Source organism: Aythya fuligula, chromosome 18 (genome assembly GCF_009819795.1).
Source record: "Aythya fuligula isolate bAytFul2 chromosome 18, bAytFul2.pri, whole genome shotgun sequence".
Taxonomy (NCBI): Eukaryota; Metazoa; Chordata; class Aves; order Anseriformes; family Anatidae; genus Aythya; species Aythya fuligula.
Window position 1 is genome coordinate 4,747,790 of NC_045576.1, and position 22,376 is coordinate 4,770,165.

General features: G+C 56.3%; 1 protein-coding gene across 2 annotated transcripts in view; it reads left to right on the top strand.

Moving 5' to 3' along the window:
• The first annotated feature begins 748 nt into the window (after positions 1 to 748).
• The window catches only part of MGAT5B (alpha-1,6-mannosylglycoprotein 6-beta-N-acetylglucosaminyltransferase B), a 56,408-nt gene continuing 34,780 nt past the window's right edge, over positions 749 to 22,376 (top strand). For both annotated transcript variants that reach the window (XM_032199864.1, XM_032199865.1), the window contains exons 1-3: positions 749 to 927; positions 7,184 to 7,296; positions 20,878 to 21,022. In XM_032199864.1, the coding sequence (XP_032055755.1) occupies positions 860 to 927; positions 7,184 to 7,296; positions 20,878 to 21,022 (326 nt within the window). In that variant the 5' untranslated portion in view covers positions 749 to 859. The remainder of the gene's footprint in view (positions 928 to 7,183; positions 7,297 to 20,877; positions 21,023 to 22,376) is intronic.

The following is a 22,376-nucleotide window of genomic DNA, read 5'->3' on the forward strand; positions in this document are numbered from 1 at the left end:
AGCACTACAGGTTCACAACCTACTGGATGCTTATTACTATACCCTATATGTACAATTTTATTTGACCAGCCGTTAATTTCTCCTTTTTCTTTGGGGAAAAAGGACTAGAGGGCTGGTGATTTTTTTGTTTTTACACATTTCGCGCTGCTCGTCTCCTTTTTTTCTTAGCTATCCTCTTTGTTTGGGGACAGTGGGACCTTCCACTGGGGACCTTCTGCTGTCCCCTTACCTGCTTAACGTACCCCACGCCGTTATACCTGAACAATCACTTTGGAATATGCAAGATTAGTGGAATTTTCCACTGCAAAACCACATTTTCGCTGCACAAACCACCTCCCCAAACCCCCATCATAATACAAAACCCCATCTTACCGCAAAACCACCCCCCAACGCAACACCCCAACTTCATCCCTCCCCGCTTTTCCAGCCTCTCCCATCCATCCCCAAAACCCCGTGACTCCAAAAAAAAAAAAAAAAATTAAAAAAGGGCTAAAAAACCCCCGAAATCTCCCCAATTACTCCGGCGCCGGGGCCGCTAGATGGCACACGGTGGCCGGGCATCCCCGGCGCAGGCTGCGCGGAGCGGGGCGGAGCGGAGCGGTGCGGAGCTGCCCGCGGGGCTGCGCGGAGCGGAGCGGGGCGGCCCCGCCGGGGGCGCGCCGGGCGGCTGGGGGGGCAGCGCTGGCCCCGCTCCGCGCCCCGCTCCGCACCCGCTCCGCGCCCCGCTCCGCACCATGCGGCCCCGCTGAGGACCCCCCCCAAGTCTCCCCAGCTCGCTGCTGAGGTTCCCCTTTGGGGGATTGGGGTGGGGGGGGGGGCGAGGGTCGCCCCCTCCCCGCCGCCCCGCCGCCTTTGAAGGATGATCACAGTCAACGCGGATGGCAAGATAATGGTCAGAAGATGTCTCGTCACCTTGAGACCCTTTAGGTAAAGTTGGTTGTCTTGGCTCTGGGATGGAAAGCATTATTATTAGTATTATTATTATTATTTTAATTTTTATTTTCTTTATTTTACCATTATTATCATGATTTTATTTTTATTTGTGCCTGGTGTTTGCGGCTCGCTTCTTCTTATTATTTTTAATTTCATTTTTATTTCTGCATGGGGCTTACCGGGGGCATTGGTGCCACCTGGAAATATCAGGCATCCAGGCAAGTTTGCCCGCAGGTCGGTGCCGTGCTGGTCCTGCAGCGCTCGCTGCCCGCCAGCTCCCTGTTCACTCCTCACACCAGTACCTTTTGGGGGATTCATTTCAGGGCTGTTTGTGGCTGCCTTTTTTTTAATACCTCCGTCGGAGGTGTCGGTACTCACGGGAGAATTGGTTCCTCTGGCTTGGATCCGCTGCTGCTGACGGGGATTTTGAAACCCACACCTGAACTGGCAGCAGGGCTGGGGCTGATATCGTATCCGTGCCTGAAACCCAGCATGTCCGTGCCCACTCCTGGCTTTTTTTTCCCCCCCTTGGTTGAACTCTCCTCATCCTTGCCTCCATGCACTGGCTTTCCCCCTCCTCTCCTTGCTCTCCAGCATCCTCATTTCGCCAGGGATGCTTTTTGGTCGCTCCCAGACCTGCACCACATGGGAGGCTCTGGTAATTGCTTGGATTTGTTTTATGTTTTCTAAGGGGAGCAAAAAAAACCCACACGAGGGGAAAGCGAAGCGTGGTGTGGGGTGAGCTGAGGCTGGCAGTGCTCCCCCCGGCATGGGGGAGCCTGGGACCACCAGAGGGGTCTGACCAGTGCCTTTCTGCTGAGCCCAGGCTGCTGCTCGCAGACAGTCGGGAGGCTGGGGCTGTGCTTGTGCCGCTCACTTGCGCTCGTGTTTTGGAGATGTCCGGCTCCGCCTGGCTCTGTGCTGCTTGCCTGGAGGCATTCTTGCTGCCGGATCCTGTGGCAGCGCCCTGGGGCTCAGGGACTTGGCCAAGGTCACAAGGGAAAGTGGTGGCGGAGCAGAGGTGTGAGGGTCCCTGCGGCTTGGGCTTGCTCAGGGCGTGGGGTGCATGGGTGGCTCAGTAGGATGAAAAGGGGCAAAGCTTTGGGGCTGTGAGCATGCAGCAGTGGGAGGGCAACAGCCATGAGAGGTGGGAAGGATGCTTGCACCCCAGGGGTGTGCTCAGCACAGCTTTGACAGTGGCTGCTTGCTTCCTCAAGTGGGTTTGAAGTCCCCAGGTGGAAGGGACTGGGTTGGGCATCCCTCCCCCTGTGCCCTGAGCATCACTCCTGGGGCAGGGGAAGCTCGTCCTCAGCAGTGACCTGGGATCAGGGATTGAGTCTCAGGGTGGTCACAAAGACCTGTTAGAAATGAGGATGTGGGTGGGTGAGGGGCTGTGAGGGTGAGAATGCTCCAGGCTGGGTTTCTTCTGGTGTCCCACACAGTCCTGCCTGCATGCCCTGAGCTGGCTTCTGCTCTCAAACCAGTGCAGACCAGTAAGAACACCACTGCGACCAGCAGAGTTTCTCTGTGAACCAGTCAGATTTTCTTCTACAAGAGGAGAAAGTCCCGAGACCCTCTCCCAGCTGTCCCAGTGCCCAGCTCAGCACCTCCTCTGCGTTGGTGCCCTGCTGATCCAGACCCTGCTGTGCCGTGGCCCTGTGGGGCTGTCACCTTGCTCCCACCCTGGGCGAGTGTTGGCTGTGCCCTGGTCCAGCTGTAACCCGGTGCAAATCAGCTCTGCTCCCCTAAAATCAGCACCCCCAGCCGATGTGAACTGGGGACCATCTGCAGGAGCCAGGGAAGGTGCTGCTGTGGGGGTATTTGGGACGGGTCCCGTAAATCAGATCCTTGTTTCTGTCTGGGCAAAGCTGCACTGCTCAGCAGAAACCCGTGGTGTGATCCCCTGCCTGGTGTAGGCTCCTGGCAGCGGTGCCATCAGCAAACAGCGAGCAGGAAGCCTGACCCTTTGCACCAAAACATTTCATTAATCACGCTCCAGACATGCTTAGCAAAGCAACGCAAAGCCCTGAGCCGTGAAAGCGCCTGCGGCAAGTGGAAAAGGGAGAGAGAGAGCAAGTCAGCGTGTGAACGGGTTGTGGAAGTGCCCGCGGATGGCTCTGACTTCAGCCTCAGCAGCGAAAGGAGTGCAGTTTGTGAGTGCTGGGTTCAGGCTGGGATTTACCACGGGGCTGGGAGCGCCCCGGTGCAGCTCGCCTGGCGCTGGGTTTTGCGGAGCGTGGGGTGTTTGGGACAGTTTGCCTGCTGGATACCAAGGGCAGGCTTTTAGTGCATCTACAACGCTGGTCAGAAGGAGAATTTGCTCTGTGGCCCCTTGTGGGGGAATATTTCTGCAATATTTCTGTAGGAGACACAGCAGTTGGCGTTAGTCCGGCTGCTGCTGTTGGAAATTGTGCTTCAGCCTTTGGGCTCCAGAGACTCAGGCGTTGAAAACCTGTCTGATACGAGATACCAGCCCTCGGCTTCCCTGTGCTCTTGGGTGATATTCCCCATTTGGTCCCAGCAAGGCGCCGCAGCACCGCGTGCAGCTGGCCCCGGTGGCACAGCCCCATCCTGCTGGGTGCTGCTGGCCCCCCTCGCGGTGCTCGGTCCCTCCGGGTGCGTCCAGCTCTTACCTGCAGGGCTAAAACCTGCGATGTGTGGGCAGCGCTTCTGATCTACACTGACGAGCCAGGGAATTTGGCTTCCTCCTGGTTTGGGCACGGAGCCACAGCCCTGATTTGTGAACATTGCAGCGCGAGGTGGATGTGTGGAGGGACTTGGCACCAGAGCCCTGGCCCGTCGGAGCGCCGTGGTGGTGGATTACAGGTGACAGGCAGAGCCAGCGAGCGGGGGGGATGTCGTTTGGGTCCCACAGAGCTCCCAGCTCAGTTGCTGGAAGAGCTGAGTTCTGGTAGATTTACCTACTTCGTGCTTCATTTTCCGGACAAGGAAAATTTCTGCTCGATTAAGGCTGGGCCAAATGTCTTTATTCCCCAGGAGCAGGTCAGCATGAGGTGAACGAGACAGGGTCCTCTGCTGCGAGCCGCCCCTGGAAGCTCCCTGCTGCCGTCGGGCTGGGTCTGCTTCTCCTCCTAAGCACCTTAATTTGGGTTAGGCTCTGATCCTCATTTTTATTTAAAAAAGAAGAAGAAAAAAAAAGCTTCCTGTGTCTCCGCCACTCTCTGTAATCCAGTCCAAATCAAAAAGATTTTGTCTGCTAATGAGATGCCTGAGCACAGATCACCTCCCAGCCTTTCCCTCTTCCCTCCCTTTCTTCCCGGAGTTGAACCACTGCTCCTTGCCAGGTTATAATTATGAAGATTAAAAATGCGTAAACAAGCTCTTGCATAACGATGAAGATACTGTCAATAGGAGGGGTGAGAATAAAGAGCGGGAGCAGCTCTGCTTCCTTCAGCAGCCCTCCCTCGGGTGATGCATCCCTGGGCGCCCCTTGGGAAGGGGCAGCAGGCAGCGGGTGGGCTCTGCAGCACCTTGTGCCCCCGGGGGACCCTCGGTCACAGGCTGAGCTTTGACCTCCTCCTCCTGCTTGTGCCTCCTCTGCAAGGCTGTTGTCCTCTGCCACGGAGGTCCTGCAGATCCTCTCTGCCTCAGGGGTGAATTCTGCAACCCCTGAGTTGCCTCTCCCCGACCCAGCATGGCTGGGCACAGGGCAGGGTGATGGGAACAGGGAGCATGGTGTGCCCATGGTCCCCAAATCGCCACCTCCCCAAGCAGATCATGCGACGCCCCGATGCTTCGCAGCATCAGGGATGCTCTGCGGCCTCTGCAGTCACCTCCCTGCCCGAGCTGAGCCGAAAGCTCCCTGGGAACCCTTCCACAAGGTCTGCTTTGGGAGGGGGCCGAGCTCCCCGGTCATCCCTGCGTGCTCACAAGCATCAGCCACAAACGAGCCTTTAGGGATGCAGGTCTGGATGTGATGCTTTTTATAGCTTGGCTAAACTGCTTTCCATCCCCTGGGGCAGGCTCATTCACAAATAAAAGGGCCTTGGTCTGCTTCATTGCTGGAGCGTCTGCATGGGATTTTAGGCTGTTTTACTCAGGCGTTTGAACATCCCCTCCCTTGGTGAAGTCAGCTGTCCTTGTGCCTGGCCGTGGGTATCCAAAGAGATCCGTGAGCGTTCCCGGTGGCATTCAGCAGGGCTGTGCCCCAGCCTGGGCCATGGAGCAGGGCCAGAGATGCCACACACCCCGCGGGCAGCAGCTTCTCCTCCAGGGCCACCAAATGAATGCTAACGAGGCAGGGCGTTGCTTTTTCTCTTGATAAGCAGGGGGTGAGAAAGGGCTGGGGAGCTGCAGAGCCGGTGCCTGGGTGACCCTGATCTGCTGCGGGACCCAGCTGGGGAGGGGTTGGGGAGGATAAATGTGAGTGGGGGGGCAGGTGTCTGCTTTTCAGCAGGGGCTCCTTGGAGCAGAGAGCTTCTAGCAGAGGAAATGCTTTGCTTGTGAGCTGGCTGGGTCTGGGGTGTGTAACTCTGGGGTGAGAGGAGCGTCGGAGCCAGCGCGATGCAGGTGGGAGCTGGTGGTGTCCCCAAAGGTGCTTCTTCTAGGGGGCAGCCCTGGGGGCTCCTCTGTAGGTTCCCTGGGAATCCCAGTCCTTCCCCAGCCTCCTAGTGCTGTGCTTTAGCTCTCCAAAGCATCTCCTGTAGCGAAGATGTGTTGAAGGAAGGTGCTTTGTTTTACCAGCAGCGGGTAATAGCAATGCTGATGTGCCGGAGGCTAGCTTTATGGCTGGCTCCTAATCCCTGCCTTTTAACTACAAAATAACGATTAGATGGAGGGCTGCAGAGTTCCTTTCCAAGCTTTTCTTTGGAAAAGTGTGATTTTGGTGTTAGGTAGCTGTGCTGTATTTCCACGTGTGAGTCCTGCACCCTGCGGGTAACGCTGTGAGCTGCTGAGCACGCTGCTGCTGCCCGGTGTCCGTGGCTCGCTTCCCTGGGGCTCAGCGAGGCAGAAATGCCAACGAGCACCTGTACGGGGCTGTTCATCACCTGTGGGGTGCAGCTATTTAAAGACAAACCCTGTGCTCCATGAGGATGTTTGGCTGTTGTCTCTTCTCCTTGGAACTGGCGGTGGAAGGCGGCCAGGCGCTTGCTGGGCTTGGCTGTTTGGGCACGCTGTGATCCCACGAGCGGTGGCCAAGTCTGTGTCTGAAAGCCTGAGAGGGCTTCCTGGCCTCTGGAAAGCACCCTTCAGCACGAGCTAGTGAAGAACCCTTTTATATCTCTCAGAGGAGAGGCTGTAACGCTCACAAATCTACGCTGAGGATCCCTCATAGACAGGCTTTTCCAAAAATCCTTTCTGGGAGAAACCTCCCAAGGTGCAGGATGATGTGGAGTGGGCTCTGCGCTCCTCTCCTCGCTGTCCCCAAGCACAGCGTGCTGTCCTCGTGTGCTTGCCCTGCAGGGAGATGGGCAGGCTTTGTGTGATGCTCCTATGGTGTGTGATAACCCTGCTGCTTGTGCAGAGCCCTGCCCTCAGGCTTTTCACCCCCTAAATTGGAGAGCAGCACCCCAGAGAGCTCTGGCATAGAGAGGAGCATCCCGGAGAGCTCTCATCCTGCCCACAGAGGGACCAGGGGATTTGGGGAATGATTCAGCACAGGTCCCTCCCTGGCCCCTGGAATAGGGCTGCCTGTGCCTTGCGTGCGAAGCAGACACAAAGGGAAACACCGGTGGTCTAGCTATGGGGGGAACAAAAGGGTCGTGTGTGTTTTTTTTTTAGCTCCTGTGGAAGGAAGGGAAGGCACAAGGTCTGTCTTTTCTCTGGGCCCCCTCTGAAGGAGAATGGCTATTGTCTGAGCGGTTCCTGCAGCCCGCTCTGCCTGAGCTTTCCCACCCCAGGCACGGGCCCTTGGCTCCCTCTCTAGGCCTGTCCATCTGAGGAGGTCGCAGTGATTTTGGAGGGTGGATTTGGGCTAAACCCACAGGTTTGCTGCCGGGCTTCAGGCAGGAGCATCCTGGGGCTCTCATTAAGTGTGCGTGGCTCTGGCTGTGGTGGGAGGCAAGGTGCTGCTCTGCTTTTGCACTGCAGGGGCAGCAGGGATGCTCCTTCCCCAGGCTGGAGGAGTGAGCAGGGGCTGCCCTGGCCACCTCTGCCACACGTCCCCAAGCAAAGCAGCTCATGTGGGTGCCGAGGGGCTGCCCCGTGGACCCACGGGTGGTGGGGCTGTCCTGGGGAGCGAGCCGGGCACCCTGCACACCTCCTTACAGCACTGCTTTCCCTCCTGCAGGATATTCGTGCTGGGCATTGGATTTTTCACCCTGTGCTTCTTGATGACGTCTCTGGGAGGGCAGTTCTCAGCCAAGCGCCTGGGGGACTCGCCCTTCACCATCCGAACCGAAGGTAAGCATCCTGCCCCCCCGATGCTCGATGACTGCCTGTGGTCCAGCTGGAGAGCGCTGGGGATGCTGAGAGGAGAGGATGGTGCTTGGTACATCCCAGAGCTCCCTCCGGTCCCGCAGCAGGGTCACAGAGCCTGTTAGCATCCCTGTCCACATGCTGAGTGCAACCAGCACGGTTATGCTTACAAAAGTCTGGTTAGGAGGGATTTGGGGCTGCTGGGGATGAGAAGATGCATATGAGGAAGGTGGGCAGAAGCTTTGTTGTGGTTATCCTTTTAGAAGACGTGTGCTTAAATTCACCTGCCCGGGACATTCCCCTCTGTCCCAGGAGAGCCCCAGCACCCTTGGAAGCTTGAGGAGAAGGGGTGAACACTGGAAGGGCAGAAGTTCCTGGTCCCATCCCCAAAAAACTTCATAAAGCTGGGGCAAAACTATTATTCAGCCTCTTCCTCCCCTTTCTGGATGCGGTAGTGGGGTCCCTTTTCCCATCCTCACTCCGGTCACCAATTTAACCCAAACCCGAGTCCCCTGGCTCCCACCTTTGTGTGTCTCCTTTGCCAGGTGAGATGGATCAGGGAGCAGAAGGAGCCTTTTAGCACACCTCTGACTCAGCTGGGCTCCCTGCTGTAGGCGATTAAGCCAAGATGTGTGAGCTGGCTCCCTGTGCTGCCTCTGAGCTTTGGGGTGCTCCTCACCAGCAGGGAGAGAAGGCCCCGGCTCTGCTCGGGGGCTGCACGGTCTGGGTGTGTTTCCTTTATAAAAAGAGAAAAACATCCATGACCTAAGTCTTCTAATTTTTCATGTCTTCGGTTGGTCTGTAACTCCAGGCAAGGCAAGTGCTGCTTTGTTAGCAAGCTCAGGAATTGTGACCAAGTCCATTTTAAGTCATTGGGTGGATTTGCCGACAAAGTTACTGCTTCCAGGTGATTTGCTGCGGGTGTGGCTGCTGCCATGCCTCTTGTTGGGGAAGGTTTGGTCCATTTCTTGTCCAACACACCGCCTGGAAGAGGAGGGCTCCTCTCCTGTCCCTGAAGCAGGGGTGCTGTTTGGTGCTGGGTACCTGCGTGTGGGAAAACCCTATCCTTGGAGACATCCAAAGCCCCTCTGGGTGATGTGAGGCTGCAGGAACCTCGGTCAGAGCTCTGGGACTGCTCTGCTTGGGGCAGGGACGTGAGCCTGACCCCATGGAGGGGTGCTGAGCAGCGCTGGACCCCTGCGTGATGGGGCAAGGGTCGGTGGGACAGAGACAGATGCACTTTTATTAGCGCCGCGAGGTCTCAACAGGTCTGTTTGAATAATACACGGGCATTTAATTAACACGTGTTACGGATCCCAAGAAATATTGCTGGCTGTTATCGTTGCTGTTAAGAGCACGATGCCGGGCTGGAGACGAGCTCATAGGAGCAGGTTAATTTTGCTGGGCTGATGAGCTTTGATGCAAGCAGCGATGGGAAGCGGGCCAGCACTCACAAACCTGCACGGGTCCAAGCCCGGTGGCTCTGGAGGAATTCCTGGGTGCGTGCTCAGGTCTGCTGAGCCTCCTGGTTTGGGTGTCCTGGGACAGGCCCCCCATCTACAATGAAATGAGGTCCTGTGCAGTGCTGCCTGTCTGGGCAAGGGGTGCTCGGGCTCCTCGGGGTGCTGGGTTCAGCGGCCCCTTCTGAGCATCCTTCGTTAACAGATTAATTTTGTGTTGCAAGCCGGCAGCCTCCTTCCCATCTACTCATCTGTGGGCTGCCTCACCAACAGAGCAGGAGCTTTTACCAGGCTGCTTGGCTAGCCAGGATCCCATCCTGCTCTGGTCCCTGTGTTGGTGCTGGTTGTGTCCGCAGGGTGGAACTGGAGCATCCTGGCCTGCCAGGTGTGAGCAAATAATCCCATGTCCCAAAATTTGTGGCTGTGGAGAGCCAGGAGTTGGACCTGGCACCCAGGGGCTTCAAAATACTTCGTGCTGGAGAAATCCTGCTGGCTTGTGGAGCACCCATCGTGCTGCTGGTTTATAACCCAGGCTGGGGCTGTTCCTGCCTCTCCCCCGTGTCCTGCCCAGCCCTGCCTCTCGGGTGCTGCAACCCAAAATCTGCCCCTGGGTCTGATGTGTGTTCACCCAAAGGGTGCTCCGAGCAGAGCAGGGGGCTTAGGGGAATGGCACAGACTCACCCAGGGTTGTCTTGGCTTGGAGCTGGGTGAGCAACAATCAAAGCCAAATGAAGACAGATGTAAGGCCAGAGCGTGAAAAGGAGAAATGGATAATGTCACAATCTAGGAGCTAATCCCCTTTTTAATTTTATTTTTATACGTGAATCCGCTTCTAGGAGGCTTTCTCCAAGTTTCCTGGTGTGTGCCAGAAATCATGCCTCGGATGGGTTCTCTGCCTGGCGATTCGATGCAGCAGAGGCTTTGCCTCTTAACCATAAATAAAAACCTTCAGAAATGCGAGTTATTTTATCCTAATCCGCCGCCGTCAAGTAAACACAGACAAAGGTTCCTTTGTTTTGAAATGGCCACCGAGAGAATTTGTTCTACAAACAAGGATCTAGATGAGAAAGAGAGAACAGACAAGTCTATAAATTTTGAATGTGGGAGACGCTTTGGGAGCAGCTCGAGACTCGAGAGATTCAGGTTTCTGTGCCCTCGTCTCTCCTCCTGCTTAGAATTTGAAATGTTTTTTTTTCTTATTCTTTCTCCTCCTGAGCTTCTCCGCTTTGTTTTACTGCTGGAGTAGAGCTGGCCTGGGGCAAGGGTCTGATCTGAAAACCTCACCAAAATGTTTAATGGGCAGAGCGGAGCAGCGAGCGCTGGCAGGGCGACGGCAGCTCTGGGGCCCTGGGCTGGTCTCGGTGATGATGCACAGCCTGCTGCTGCGGGGCTTAGCAGAGGAAAATAGGTTATTAAGTGTTAAACCATGATTACAAGTGGCTGGAATATCGCCTGCAACTGCTGTAGCTAGTTTAGGAGTGGCAGGACTTCTGATTGTTGTTTTTCTCCCATATGCTGGAGTGGAAGGTGCTGCAGCAGCCCTGGGGATGTGTAGGATGGGTCTGAATTCCCAAACCAGCCCTCGCTGCTGGCTCCGAGAGCACGGGCTGAGTTCTGCTGATGCTGGTGGTGCTTGGGTGCGAGTGCTTCGAGCAGCTCTCGTAGCCACCTTTGGGATGTGGTTGCTGGCTGAGCACTGGGGCTGTGCCTGCTGATGCTGCTCCTGCAGCTGCCTCTCCAACCCGGCCTCAAGTGGTTCCTGTCCGGGCTGATGCTTGGCTTGAGAAGCTCAGCACCTGCCTTTTTTCCCCCAAAACAATCCCCCAGCAGCGTCTCCAGATGGCTTCCTGCTGGTGGCCATGGCTCCTACATTGTGTTTTCTCAGCCTCATGGGAAATGGGATGAAGGAAGGGACGGGTGGTGCTGAGCTGCTTTTAGAGAGCAAGCTGGAGCAGGCAGGCGAGCAGGAGTGAAGCACGTCCTCTGCAAAGGCTGCCGCACCTCATCCTGGGTTGCTGAGATGTGTTTTGGGGCCCGATCTCCTTGGGGTTGAGGTTACTGACCACCTTGTGGGATGAGTACCAGGTTTCCCAGGCATCCTGATCTGCAGTGCTGCTTTCCTGGGCTGCCAGGATGGCTCCGGTTCATTGCTCGGGACTTCAGGACTCTCGGGAGAGGGCCAGCAGCCAAGGCACTTTGTGCTGGAAACGGTACTGAGCATCACCTGGCAGAAATCCCCCCCCCTGCCCTCCCGAAACCAGCCCTTGTCCTGTTTTACAGCTACCAAAGCTCTGCGCCTCTCCTGCGGTCGTGGCTTGCTCCGGATCCCAGAGTCTCACCTGCTTAAAGCAATTTCTTCCCTCAGTGAACACAGAAGTGGAGAGGTTGTTTAGGGCTGTGCAGCACAGCTCAGTACCTTGGGGCTGGGATTCCTCCCTCAGGAGGAGGGATGCTCACGGAGGGAGAATTGTGCCGCGGAAAATAATGGTGAAGGTTGTTGAGGGTTTTGTAGGGCATCTCTGCCGTTCTGGAGTCACAGCACCATGAAACGACGGGATCTCGTGTTCGTTCAACCCCCTGAATGGCTCCCCGAGGAGCTGAGCGAAGAGGCTGAGCAGAAACGTGAGAAAACCGATGTGATCCCCTAAGAAGGGTCTTTTGCTCTCACTCCTGCCTCTGCTGGCTCCCCTCCCGCTCCGGCAGCTCCCCGGCTGGCTTAGCCTGGCCGGGTACCTCCGTCGTTTGTTCTCACAGGAGATGCGGAAAGGTCAAGCTCAGCATCGCTAATGATCAGAGAGAGCTCGAGAAACTGTCGTCCTCCTGCGGCTCGAGGAGGAGGAGGTGTGCACGTAGTCCTGACCTCCCTGTGGAGCTGATTGTGTGGGGGTGGCTCGGCTCTGCTTGTGGGGTCCTGGCTGCAGCGAGGTGCTGCTCAGCCTGGGGGGGTTAAAACAGCGCACAGGTGGCTGTCCTTATAAATCCCCCCTCCTTCTGTCTTCGGAAGGGTTTTTGCTGCTTTTTCCCCCGCCTTCAGGCAGGGAATGAAACTCTTTTGATGGGAACGTGGCTTGGGATGAGCAAAACCCCTCCAAGTAGCTTTGCCAGCACCTCTCATCTGACCCGTCCGGGTCTTGCTGGAGAAACCCCCTGGGAGCAAGTGCTTGGGCTGCTGCCTGCTGGGCTGGAGATGAAGGGCACACACGTACCTTTCCAGCGATGCTCACGTTCCCTTTGCTTTCAAAAGGTCGTGCAGGGTTATCAATTTGCCTTACTGCCTTTAGTGCATGCTGATGATGCCAGGAGAGAACTGCTCGCAAAGTCTCGTGCCCCCAAGTGGCAGTGATGGGGGGACATGAGCAGAGCTGGGACAGAGCTGGGTGGGTTCGGCTGGGCAGACTCGGCAATAATTATTCCCAGTTTCTTGCCAGGTGAGTTACAGCTCTCCCCAGGGCTGCCTTGGCTATATTTTGTCGTTGTTTGCTGAGCGGGGCCGGATAACCATCTGCAGTGGCTTGTAAGCACCTTGTCAGGATCCGCTCCTGGAGCGTGAGCGCTTTGCCTGGGCAGCAGCGGGGCGCGTGTGCAGGCGGGGGGACGGGAGCGCTGTCGCAGCACCGTGACCTGAATTCAGATTTGGCTTATGCAAAACTCTGGCAAAAGGCAGCGGGAGGCTCCCCTGCCTGATATCTACCCCAGCGGGGTAGCTGGTGGCTTCCCCAGGTCCCTGGGGCGGGTGCTGGTGGCACCAAGGCTGCTAGGAGGGTGCGGGTCCTGCATATCCCCGCAGGTTATTTCTGCTGCTGCTGCATCGAGAGCCGGGTTTGAGTCTGCTGAAGCTTGCAGGCAGCTGGAGGGATGCCAGCCAGGTGAAACCTGCCTGGAGAAGTGTGCCAGGCAGCTCTTTGGTACCCAGAGCCTGCCTGCAGCTGCGGGTGGTGTCCTCCAGCCCCTGCAGCGCCTCGTGGCTGGCTCTGCTGCCCCCATCCGAAGCTGATCCTGGACCAGGCTGCCTGGCCGGTGCCAAGGCAAACCGGCTGGTGCTGGAGCACCTCCTTGGCTCGGGAAACGTGGAGAGCTTCCTGCTTCCCCTCCCTGCCTGGAGAAGCTGCACCGTGGTGGCTGCCGCGGCTCAGGACCATCTCCTCCCTGCTGCCCTCTGGCCCTTTGTAGGGAATGGAGATGCTGAAACGAGGCAGATCCCAAATGTGGAGTGAGGGCTTTCTGCCTCCCCCCCCCACAGCCCCGTTCCCTGCCGCTCCTGGCAGATGCTTGGGTGCTCCAGGGGCTCTTTTAAGTAGATAGCGCTGCACGCAGCTGCAGTGATGACTTCTGCTGCTCTGGCTGTTGGGTACAGGGAGGCTTTGTTAATTATTGGTTAAAGCCATGCTCGGTGATAAGAAGTGGCCGCGGGGAGCGGCTGCGGGTGGCAGCAGCTCTGTCTGGGGGTGCGGGTGCTGCTCGCACCGGGATCAGGTGGCAAAAGTGGAATTTGGTTAAAATACCCATCCTCTCCTTGTGCCTGAGTCTTCTGGAGTCCCCTAGGATGCCAGGCAGGGATGTAGCAGAGGGGCTGGGAGTGCTGGTCCCTGTGCGAGGCCGTGCTGCCTGTTGGGTGCTTTGCTCCCAACACACCCCCGTGCTTGGGGTACACGAGCTGTGCTCAAGCCTTCATCCCCCTTCTGAAAAGAGAGCTTAAAGTGGAAGCATAAAACTTTACAGCTCTTATTAAATTGCTATTCCGGGCAGGGAAAGGAGCCCTGCTGGAATGGGGGGAAAATAAAGACATCCATCTGGGGTCCCCATTTATCTCTGAATGGCTCAGCTGTGTTAGCTTAGAGATGGTTTCTCCCCGTGGCAGTTTTTGGGGAGGGATGGGGCACCCAGCCTGGTTTCTGTGTGCTTGAGGAGGGCTCAGCACAGAGTCCACTGGGATGCACATGGGAGTAAGACGCAGTTGGGCACTTTCCAGGGCAAAGAGGTGTGGAACGAAGCCGGGGCTGAAGTGGTGGGTAAGGCTTAACCCGCCCTGGGCACACGTTTCCTCCCTGAGTGCCCGCTTGGCACAATCACTGCCCGGTACTGGATGCCTGCAGGCTTGAAAAAAATAAATTTAAATGCCACCAAACTTAGTGAAAGACAGCAGTGCTGGTTCACAAGCCGTGAATTGATGGAGCAGCTAATTGTGATGGGGTGGGAGCGGAGGTGAGTGATGGTCCCGCCGTGTCCCCCGGGGCTGCTGTGGTGCACGGGGGGGCTGTGGGGCTCAGGAAGCGCTGTCCCCTTGGTCCTTGTCCCTTTGGGGTGAGCCCTTTGTCCAAGCAAAGCCCAGGGCTGTGGCCCCCTCCTGCCCACGTCCCCCCCGTGTGGGACCAGCAGCGCCCCGCTGGCCCCCGGCGCTCCATTATCTCCGTGAGCAGCGGCTCCCCGGGGAATGATTAAATCAATTAATTGATTTTCTATAGCTCCTAAGGAAGTCAAATGGCATTTCCATCAACCTGCGATGAGCAAACACCCCACCACGGCCAGGAGGAATGTTAATGGCTCTCTGTGCTTTTATTACCCCTTTCGCTCCTAAATCAAAATTCATCCTGAGCCCGGGAGGCAGCAGGTACTTCAGAAAAGAAAGCTAGCACAGCAGGAACCAGAGCAGCTGCTAAAAGCTGGAATTTTCCCCACTGATTTATTTGTTGCTGTGGCCAAAACGGAGGGCCCAGGGCTTCATCCAGCCCGGGCAGATGTTAGCTGAGCCCCTTCCCATGGCTCTGCTGATGCCCAGCTGGATGAGGCCACTGAGTGGGGTGGTTTGGAGGGAGGGATGAGTTCTTTGCCCCCCTGAAATGCAGTGGCAGGCTGCCCAGAGCTGTTTGGCCGGTAGTTTTGGCTGGAACAAAACCGGTGGTCATTTTGGGAATGTTAAATTAGAGAAGCTCACAAATGCGAGGTCGTAAATAAAGTTGGGCGTGCGGTGAGGCAGAGGGAGCGGATGGGGCATGTGAATGCCAGCCTGGAATCCTCTGAGCCAATTTCCTGCCATCCGTGGCACATCGGCTCCCCAAAAATGCCATTTTCCCTGGGCCAGCAATGGGGCTGCAGGAGAACCAGCTGGTTAGGTGCCGGTGCCCTCAGGGGGATGCCTCTCTGGTAAAGATGATGGATGAAGAGATGTTGGGGCTGTCACCTAAGCAGGGGTCCCAGCTCCAAATCTGTGGTCCAGCTTTGTTCCTCGGTGCTGAATGTGCCCAGCACAGCCCCGGAGCCCTGTGTCCTTCGGGCTGGGGCACCGGCGTGACCGCAGCTGATCCAGTCCTTGTGTTTTAGGAAGCAATTTAAAATCGATGTTAATCTTGTTGTTTGGAGCAGCCTCGCCTGCGGCGTGAGGTGTTTGCAGCGCTGTGGAATAGCTTAAGATGCAATTTAAAATAGTGCTGGCTGGCGATAGAGGAGCAACTAAAAATACCCTGCGAGCACCCATTAAAAAAAGTGGAGAGGGGGATGGGGAAGAGTTTTTTTTTTGTTTTTTTTTTTTAAAGTAAATAAATAAAATGCTGACCTGCAGCTTATGCTGGGTTTGGGTGTGTTCTTGTCCTCTCTCCCATGGGACTGGGGACAGGAGGAGACGACCAGGCTTGTTTTTCCTGCGGTGTGACAGCTTGTGGCAGGGCTTCTGGGACTGTCCCCATGGCCCCCAGGGCAGATCTCCGTCCCTTGGTGGGTGGGAGGGTAAAGAAGTAATAAAAATGGGGAGGGAGCAGCCCTGTGCTCTCTGTCGCGGTATCGAAACGCTCCTGTCTATAAATGCAAGCGTCTGTTTGTACTGCTCAGCCTCCTGCCTTTTCTTATTTCTATGGAAATGCGGAGCGGGCACGTGTTAGCGGGGAGGTAAGGAGCTGCAGCCTGGTGCTGGGCGTGTTTCTGTGAGGATGGTGGGGGAAAAGGGGAGGTGATGGGGTGGGGGGAAGCTCCCGGAGCCCCCTCTGCTCCCTGCCAGGTGTGGACACGGGTCGGTGAGTGGAGGCTGCCTCCGGGGAGGAGGCGAGGCTGGGGACCCCAAAGGGACCCGGGTGCCACTAGTTCGGGTCTGCCCTGGGACTTACGTGGTGCTGAGCTATGATTTGAATGGATTATACTGGGGCCAGCCCTGGGCTGGTTGGCTCTTGGCCTTTTTAAGCTGCTTGAATCAAAAGTGATAGTGAAGGTAAATGGAGGAGTGCAGGAGAGCAGCGGAGGGCTGCTGCCCGGCTACCTGGGAAGCAGGGAAGGTGAACTCCAGCTCCAAGCCTCCGTGGTTTGTTGTTTTAGGATCAGCCACGGGGCTGGCTGCTGGCCCAGGACAGTGCAGGCTGCCCCAGGTACATCTCCCAGCTGCCGTGGTCCTGGCAGAGGGTACGGGGCTGTGGCTGTGCTGAGTAACCCCGGGAACATCTGCTCCTTCAGGAGCCTGCTGTCCTTTGGAGGAGTTTAAGTAGCCTAGAGTTGTCCTTTAAAGGAGAAAAACAAAGCAAAGCAAATGATGCTTTAGATTGAAATTAATTCAGCTGGTATTTTCGGTGGATGTAAGTAATATCTTACCATCTCTGAGCAAATTCCCTTCTCGTAGTGGAGCGTTCAGCTGTTGCAAGACAGCCAGGCAGGGATGTGACTTATGTCTGAGAAGGAGGAAAAAAAATCCCCAGCAAATCAGCCATGTTATGAACAGCAGAGAGAGATTGCAGAATCGCATCTTAAATGTCAGGAGGGTGTTCAGGGCCGTGGAGAGGTGGGTTGAGGCTGTGCCTCGGTTTCCCCAGCACGGCTGGGATGGGATCTTGGGGCTGTTGGGTTAGGGAGGCTTTTGATGCTCTTGAAACTGGGCTGGTTTTGGGTAGAAAAGCCCCATGCAGGGCACAGTGAGAAGGACCAGGGTGAGGTGAGGTGCTACTGCTGCATCCCCGAGTGGCGCTGGGGTCCTGCACCCATGAGGAGGAAACCACAAGGGATGCAGAAGGCTGGGTGCCACCCCAAGCACCGTTTCCCCAACGTGTTCCTCTCTTTTCCCTGGATCCTCGACATGAAGCTGGGGCTGATGGGCTGGTGCTGAGCAGTGTGAGACCTGTCCTGGGCAGAATGAGCCTGAGGTGACCCAGGGATGGGAGCTGCCATCTGGGTCTGGGCACTGAGCAGGGCCAGGAGGCTGAAATCAGCCCAAGAAGCTAAGGGGACTGTGCTGCTCAGTGCGTGTGTTTCTCCTAGGAAAAACCTTCTGAAAACCTGGAGAAGCTCTGGGTGAGTACGAGCAATGGTGTAGCAGCCTGGGGTGGCATGGTGAAGATGCTCAGGGTCCCCAAATATGATGCTCCAGCAAGAAAACCTCCTTCCCATGTGCTGCTCCCCCCCAGCGCAGCCTGGACTTTGCCCCACTCCCTCCCCACAACCCCCAGCCCCACATTGGGCTCTCCTGCAGCCCCCACCAGGACACCCAGCACCAAATTTCGCTGTCCCCACTGGGGCCGCCTGCACACGGAGCAGGATCCACCCGTGTGCTTCCTGGCTCCTGCTGCTGCAGCTTTTGGTGCCAGGTGGGTGCGTGGGTGGGATGCTCGCCCAGAGATGCTCCGAGAAGGTGCTTTAAAGACACCGGCATCATTAGTGCCTTCCCTGGGGATCTGACCCATCCAAATCTGAGCATATTGGCCATCTCCTCCAGCGGTTCTGCAGAGAAACTATTTCTTCTTCCAATAGATATCACCCGGAGGGGATGCTTTCTCTTTTTTCCCCTGATTTCATCCAATTACCGAGCTGTGTGCTCTTCTGAAACACCATAAATAATTCTCCTCCCTCTGCTGTGTTTACCAGCATGTCTCACGAAATCCAGTAAGATATGATTGATTGCAATCATTATTTCATAGTGCTACTATGAAAACCTCTGTCAGGTTCGGTGATTGCCTTTAAAGAGTGTCTGCCACTCAGCAGACTGTCAGGAACCTGTCACACTTTGGCAAACTCCAATTAATCCGTTGAGCAGTTTTACTTGTGTTTTCTCTCCCATCATTGCTGATTATCGAGGGTAATTAGAATATTTCTCTTTTGTAATTAGCAGCTCTCTCGCTTTTTGTTTTTTTAGAGGAAAGTTGCTTGCAAGGCCGTTTTGCTGGGTTTTCGTGCTGTTTTGGTTCAGGTTTGGGTTTTTCCTGCCTCCTGCCATGCTCTCGAGGATCTTCATCACGGGTTTAGAGGCTCAAATCCTCGCAGCCAGGCAGGAGCCCTCACCCTAGGCAGCTGTCTGGGGATGTGACATCTTCTGAGCTTGCTGGTGAATTATTTTAAGGAGTTTTATTCGAGGGGGAGCAGGCAAAATGCAGATGGGGGCTCGGGGGCAGCGCAGCCCCTGCCTGGCTGCTGCGAGTGCCCGCGTCGGGGTGACAAATGAACCCCGGCTCCTGCGTGTTTTAAAAGAGTGGCTTCAGCACTTTTCCTCCTTTCTTTGGGGCTCTTAATGAGGCAGGCTTTCCAAGAGATGTAATAATGGTTGCCAAAAATGTCAAATTGTCCTCGTTATCCTCCTTAAGCTCCTGGAACAACAACAACAAGGGGAAAAGCCAACGCCGGCAGAGGAGAGGCGGCGATGGGCAGAGCTGGGACTTCGCTCCAGGAGCCAGGGGAGGGCACGGAGGGGGGGGACACGTGTGCCAGGACAGCCCTGCTTAAAGCAGAGACCCCCCTGGCACAGGGGGGCTGCAGCAGGGTCCTGGGGGGGTTGGGATATGGGAGATGCCCATGGGTGACCCTGGGGGGCTTAGTGGGGAGGTGGCAGCCCCCCAGGGTCACCCATGGGAGGGCTTTTCCTGGCTCTCCTCCATGGGGACCAGCTCCCTGCGTGGGGCTGGGTGCTAATAAGGGGCCGAGCTGGCTGCTCCCTGGGCTTTGCGAGCGGCCATTTAAATTTCAAACGAGCAGCACGGCTAAATGAGCGTTCTTAATTAAACGAGGGCAGCCTGGCTGCGAAGCGGGGCGGCAGCCCGGCTCTGAGCGGTGCAGGCAGCAGCAGCTCTAAGTCATCCCTGCTCCCCTGCCAGGATCTCCCTCACCAATTCCCAGCACAGCAGCGGGCTCCTGATCCACCCAGGACACGTTTTTGGGGTGGATTTTTTGACTTAAGCCCATTTCGAAGCATTTTTATCGGCTGTGTCTTTGCCATATTTGCCCAGCTGTGTCTGGGGATGTCCCTGGCCCCTGCAAATTGGGCTCCAGGTTCCAAATTTCCACTTTTGTCCCCCACAGCACCTTTTAATTGCACATTTTTCAGCAGTTCTGCGTTTTAGTGAGAAAGGCTGCGACTCCTGTCCCACCCAGAGGATTGGGCTCTGGCTTGGGTGATAGGGTAGGCAAAGGTGGCTGCTGCATTGCTGGACCTGGCCAGGGTGGTCTGGGGCTGCTCAGGACCCCGAGCACCTGCAGAAATCTCTGGCTCCTTGCCATGGGAGTGCAGGGAGTGTTTGAAAGTCTCAGGAATGGATGGGACTTTTTTTTTTATTTTTAGGAATTTCTTTCGCTCTTTGTTTTTCTTCCATTTTATCGGATAGTGCCAGGAAAAAAATAATGTGTTGTTGATAATCCCAGCCAAGCAGCAAGATTCCTGCTGGCCTGCCATCAGCTTCCCGTAGGGTTTAGGGCTCGGATGTAACCACACTCAGGTGCACGTGGCAGCAGTGTGATGCTCTCACAGCACCCACGGAGCTGCTGGGGCGAGCACCCAGCGCTGCCCAGCTCTTTGGGGTGCTCAGGAGCCCGGTGCAACTGGGGACGTGGGTGCCAAAGCCCCTGGATGAGCTGCGGTGTCCGATGCAGCCCTCCTGTGTCGGAGCTGGGAATCCCATCCTGCTGCCTGCATGGCTCCAGCACCATAGCATCAGGAGTCAAACCTTGGGAGATTTCCTGGGGCAGCCAGATCCCAGCACGGCCATAAACACCATGGTCCTTTGGATGCCACCAATGTGCAGGTCCCTGTGCTGCTTGATGTGGGCAAGGGGCTGCACTCTGACCTTCCTACAGCCAGGTTTGTGGCCGTCTGCAGCAGCAGGAGAGGTGCCCAGATCCCGATAGCCCCCCGGAGCATCCGTCTGTGCATCTCCTGCTGCTCCGTAAACGAAATGTGTGCTGCCTCTTGACAAGCACATGTGAGTGGAGATAAGCTAAACGGGAGAAGTTGGGGGATTATGCGCTGATTAACTTATTACAGACATGAAATGAAGCACGCTGAGATAAAACGGGAGCTTTATTTTCCGTTCCTTGGCTCGGGGCTCGGGGCTGCCTGTCACCAGGCAGAAGATCAAACCAGGACCCCGCGTGTTGCCGGTCTGGGGGCTCGGGGAGCTTGGCCGCCAGCAATTTCAGCACAACACTGGTTGGTGCTGTGCCAGCCCGAAGCAAGCAGAGTGCAAAATGGGGCTGGGAATCAGGGGTTTTTCCCTGCTGGAGGAATTTGCTGAGATGCAATGCACAAACAACAAGCTATTTCCAGAGCCTGGGGCACCCATCCTGTAGTTGGTTTGGGTAGAAAGGATTTTTTTTTTTTTTCTCTGCAGGAGGAAAACGTGGTGTTGCTGGGAGGATGTGCTGAGGGAGGAGTGGGGATTTGCTCTGTTTCTCGTGCCTTTCCCTAAACAATTCACCTTAGGCTGCTGCCAAAGGCAGGATGCCGGGCTAGGTGGGTCCTGCGGAGTGAAAAATAGAAGCGTGTAACAAAAGGAGGCTTGTTCAGTGCTCGAGAATGAAGTTTGGTTTCTGTAAGCACTTGGGACAGGCAGGATCCGGGTGGGTGTGCCAGGAGTTTGTGCCCAGAGAGGGCTGGGGCTGGTGCAGCTGCTGGCTGATGGGATCTGCAGCAGCCCGGATAAATTTGGGCACAGGCAGGGATTAGTCTGAGCTCTGCACCTTGGGCACGATGATGGGTATGGGGCTGAAAAGCCAGGGAGGGGATGTACAGGGCACAGAGACAGCCCAAAACACCCCAAACCCACCCGTGGGGCTGGCGGGCACAGGGACAGCTCGGGGTTGAAGCGTCGCGGGGGGGTCTCGCTGTCTTACCGCCCGGCTGTGACCGTGTCCCCTTGCTCTTTGTGCCCTGCAGTGATGGGTGCGCTGGAGTCCCGAGGGGTGCTGCGGCGGATGAGCGACATGCTGGAGCTGCTGATGAAGAGGATGGACATCCTGGCCAGGCTGGAGAACAGCACTGACTTCCACAAAGGGGACGAAGCGCGCTTCCCTCTGGACAGGTCAGTCGGCTGCGCCCCGGGCACTGCTGCTGGCCTCCAGTTCACAGGCACGGGGGAATTGCAGAAGCAAAAAGCCCCCCAGTGTGTTCTGCGGTGTCAAAACTCCTGGGCTGAGCTGCTGGCAGAGCTCCCCAGGGCACTGGGTATGGAGAGACCTGCATCGGTGGTGTTTGGAAAGGTTTTGGGGGGGGGATTTCTGAAATTCCCGTGAACTTTGGGATTTCCTTGTGCATCTCTTCACCGCTGTGCTGTGGCAGAGCTGGAGGTGGGTTAGAGCAGGACGTGGTGCAAAGGGGCTGTGCTCCCTCTGCCATCAACCCCCAGAGCGAGCTCTGCTGCTCTGCGCTCACGTTCTCCCTGCAAACACATCTCCATCGTGCTTGCTGCCGCTGCAGGAGCACCGCAGGGGATGGGTTGCCTGCAGCTGAGGCTCCAAATCGCTGCTCAGGTGATGTCTGGCACCATGGGGAGGATCTGGGAAATCCCAGCCTCACTCCTCTCATCATCCACCCGGTGCTGCTGTGTCCTGCAGAGGGTAAGGAGATGTCGCACCTCCCGTGCAGGCAGCAGCCCCAGGTGGGTGGTGGTTGTATGGTCTGCCCAGGATGTAAAGCGATAAAAATAAAACTAATAGGGCTGTGGAGGGAACAAAGCCTGGGTGTCCTGCCTGGCACCGAGCCACCAGCCCCACAGCTTCCTCTCCCGCCCTCTCCATCCTCCCTTTCGGAAATGCCAAGCTGAAACAGCCACTGAAATGACTGTGCTTTGGGACACGGGGCTGAGATGTCCAGCGTTGGAGCTGAGAGAGGCTAAAAATGAAATAGCAGCAAACTGGCCAGCCCTGAAACACTCGTGGCACGGCGCTGGTGCTCCCATGGTATGCGGGCTGCCTCTGTGCCACGTGCCGATGGCGTGAAAGGTGCCTTCAAATCACAACATGCTGATTTACCAAAGAGATTTACCCTTTGCTAGGGAGGCTTTGAACATTTATTCATGCTAATTTGCTGTCACTCCACAGCCTGCAAAAATATAGTAGGTAAAGGAACTTGAATAAGGAGGGGCAGAGGTGGGAAAAAAAACAAAGGGCAGTGCTTGTGGCAAGGTCTGCGAGGCTGGGAAAATGCAGAGCAGGCTTTGCTCAGGCGGAGTGGTGACACGGTGCAGGGATGTGACATGCAATTGTCCCTGCTGCCCTGCACCTTGTCACCGAGGTCACCGAGGCTGCAGCATTCTGCTTGTGCTTGGTGGCTGGCGAGGGTTTCTGCACCTCGGTGTTTCCACGATCATTTCCACTCCTCTCCCTCGCTTTCCTTCCGAGTCTCTTCTGCACCTCTAATGGAAAATAGAGTAAGAG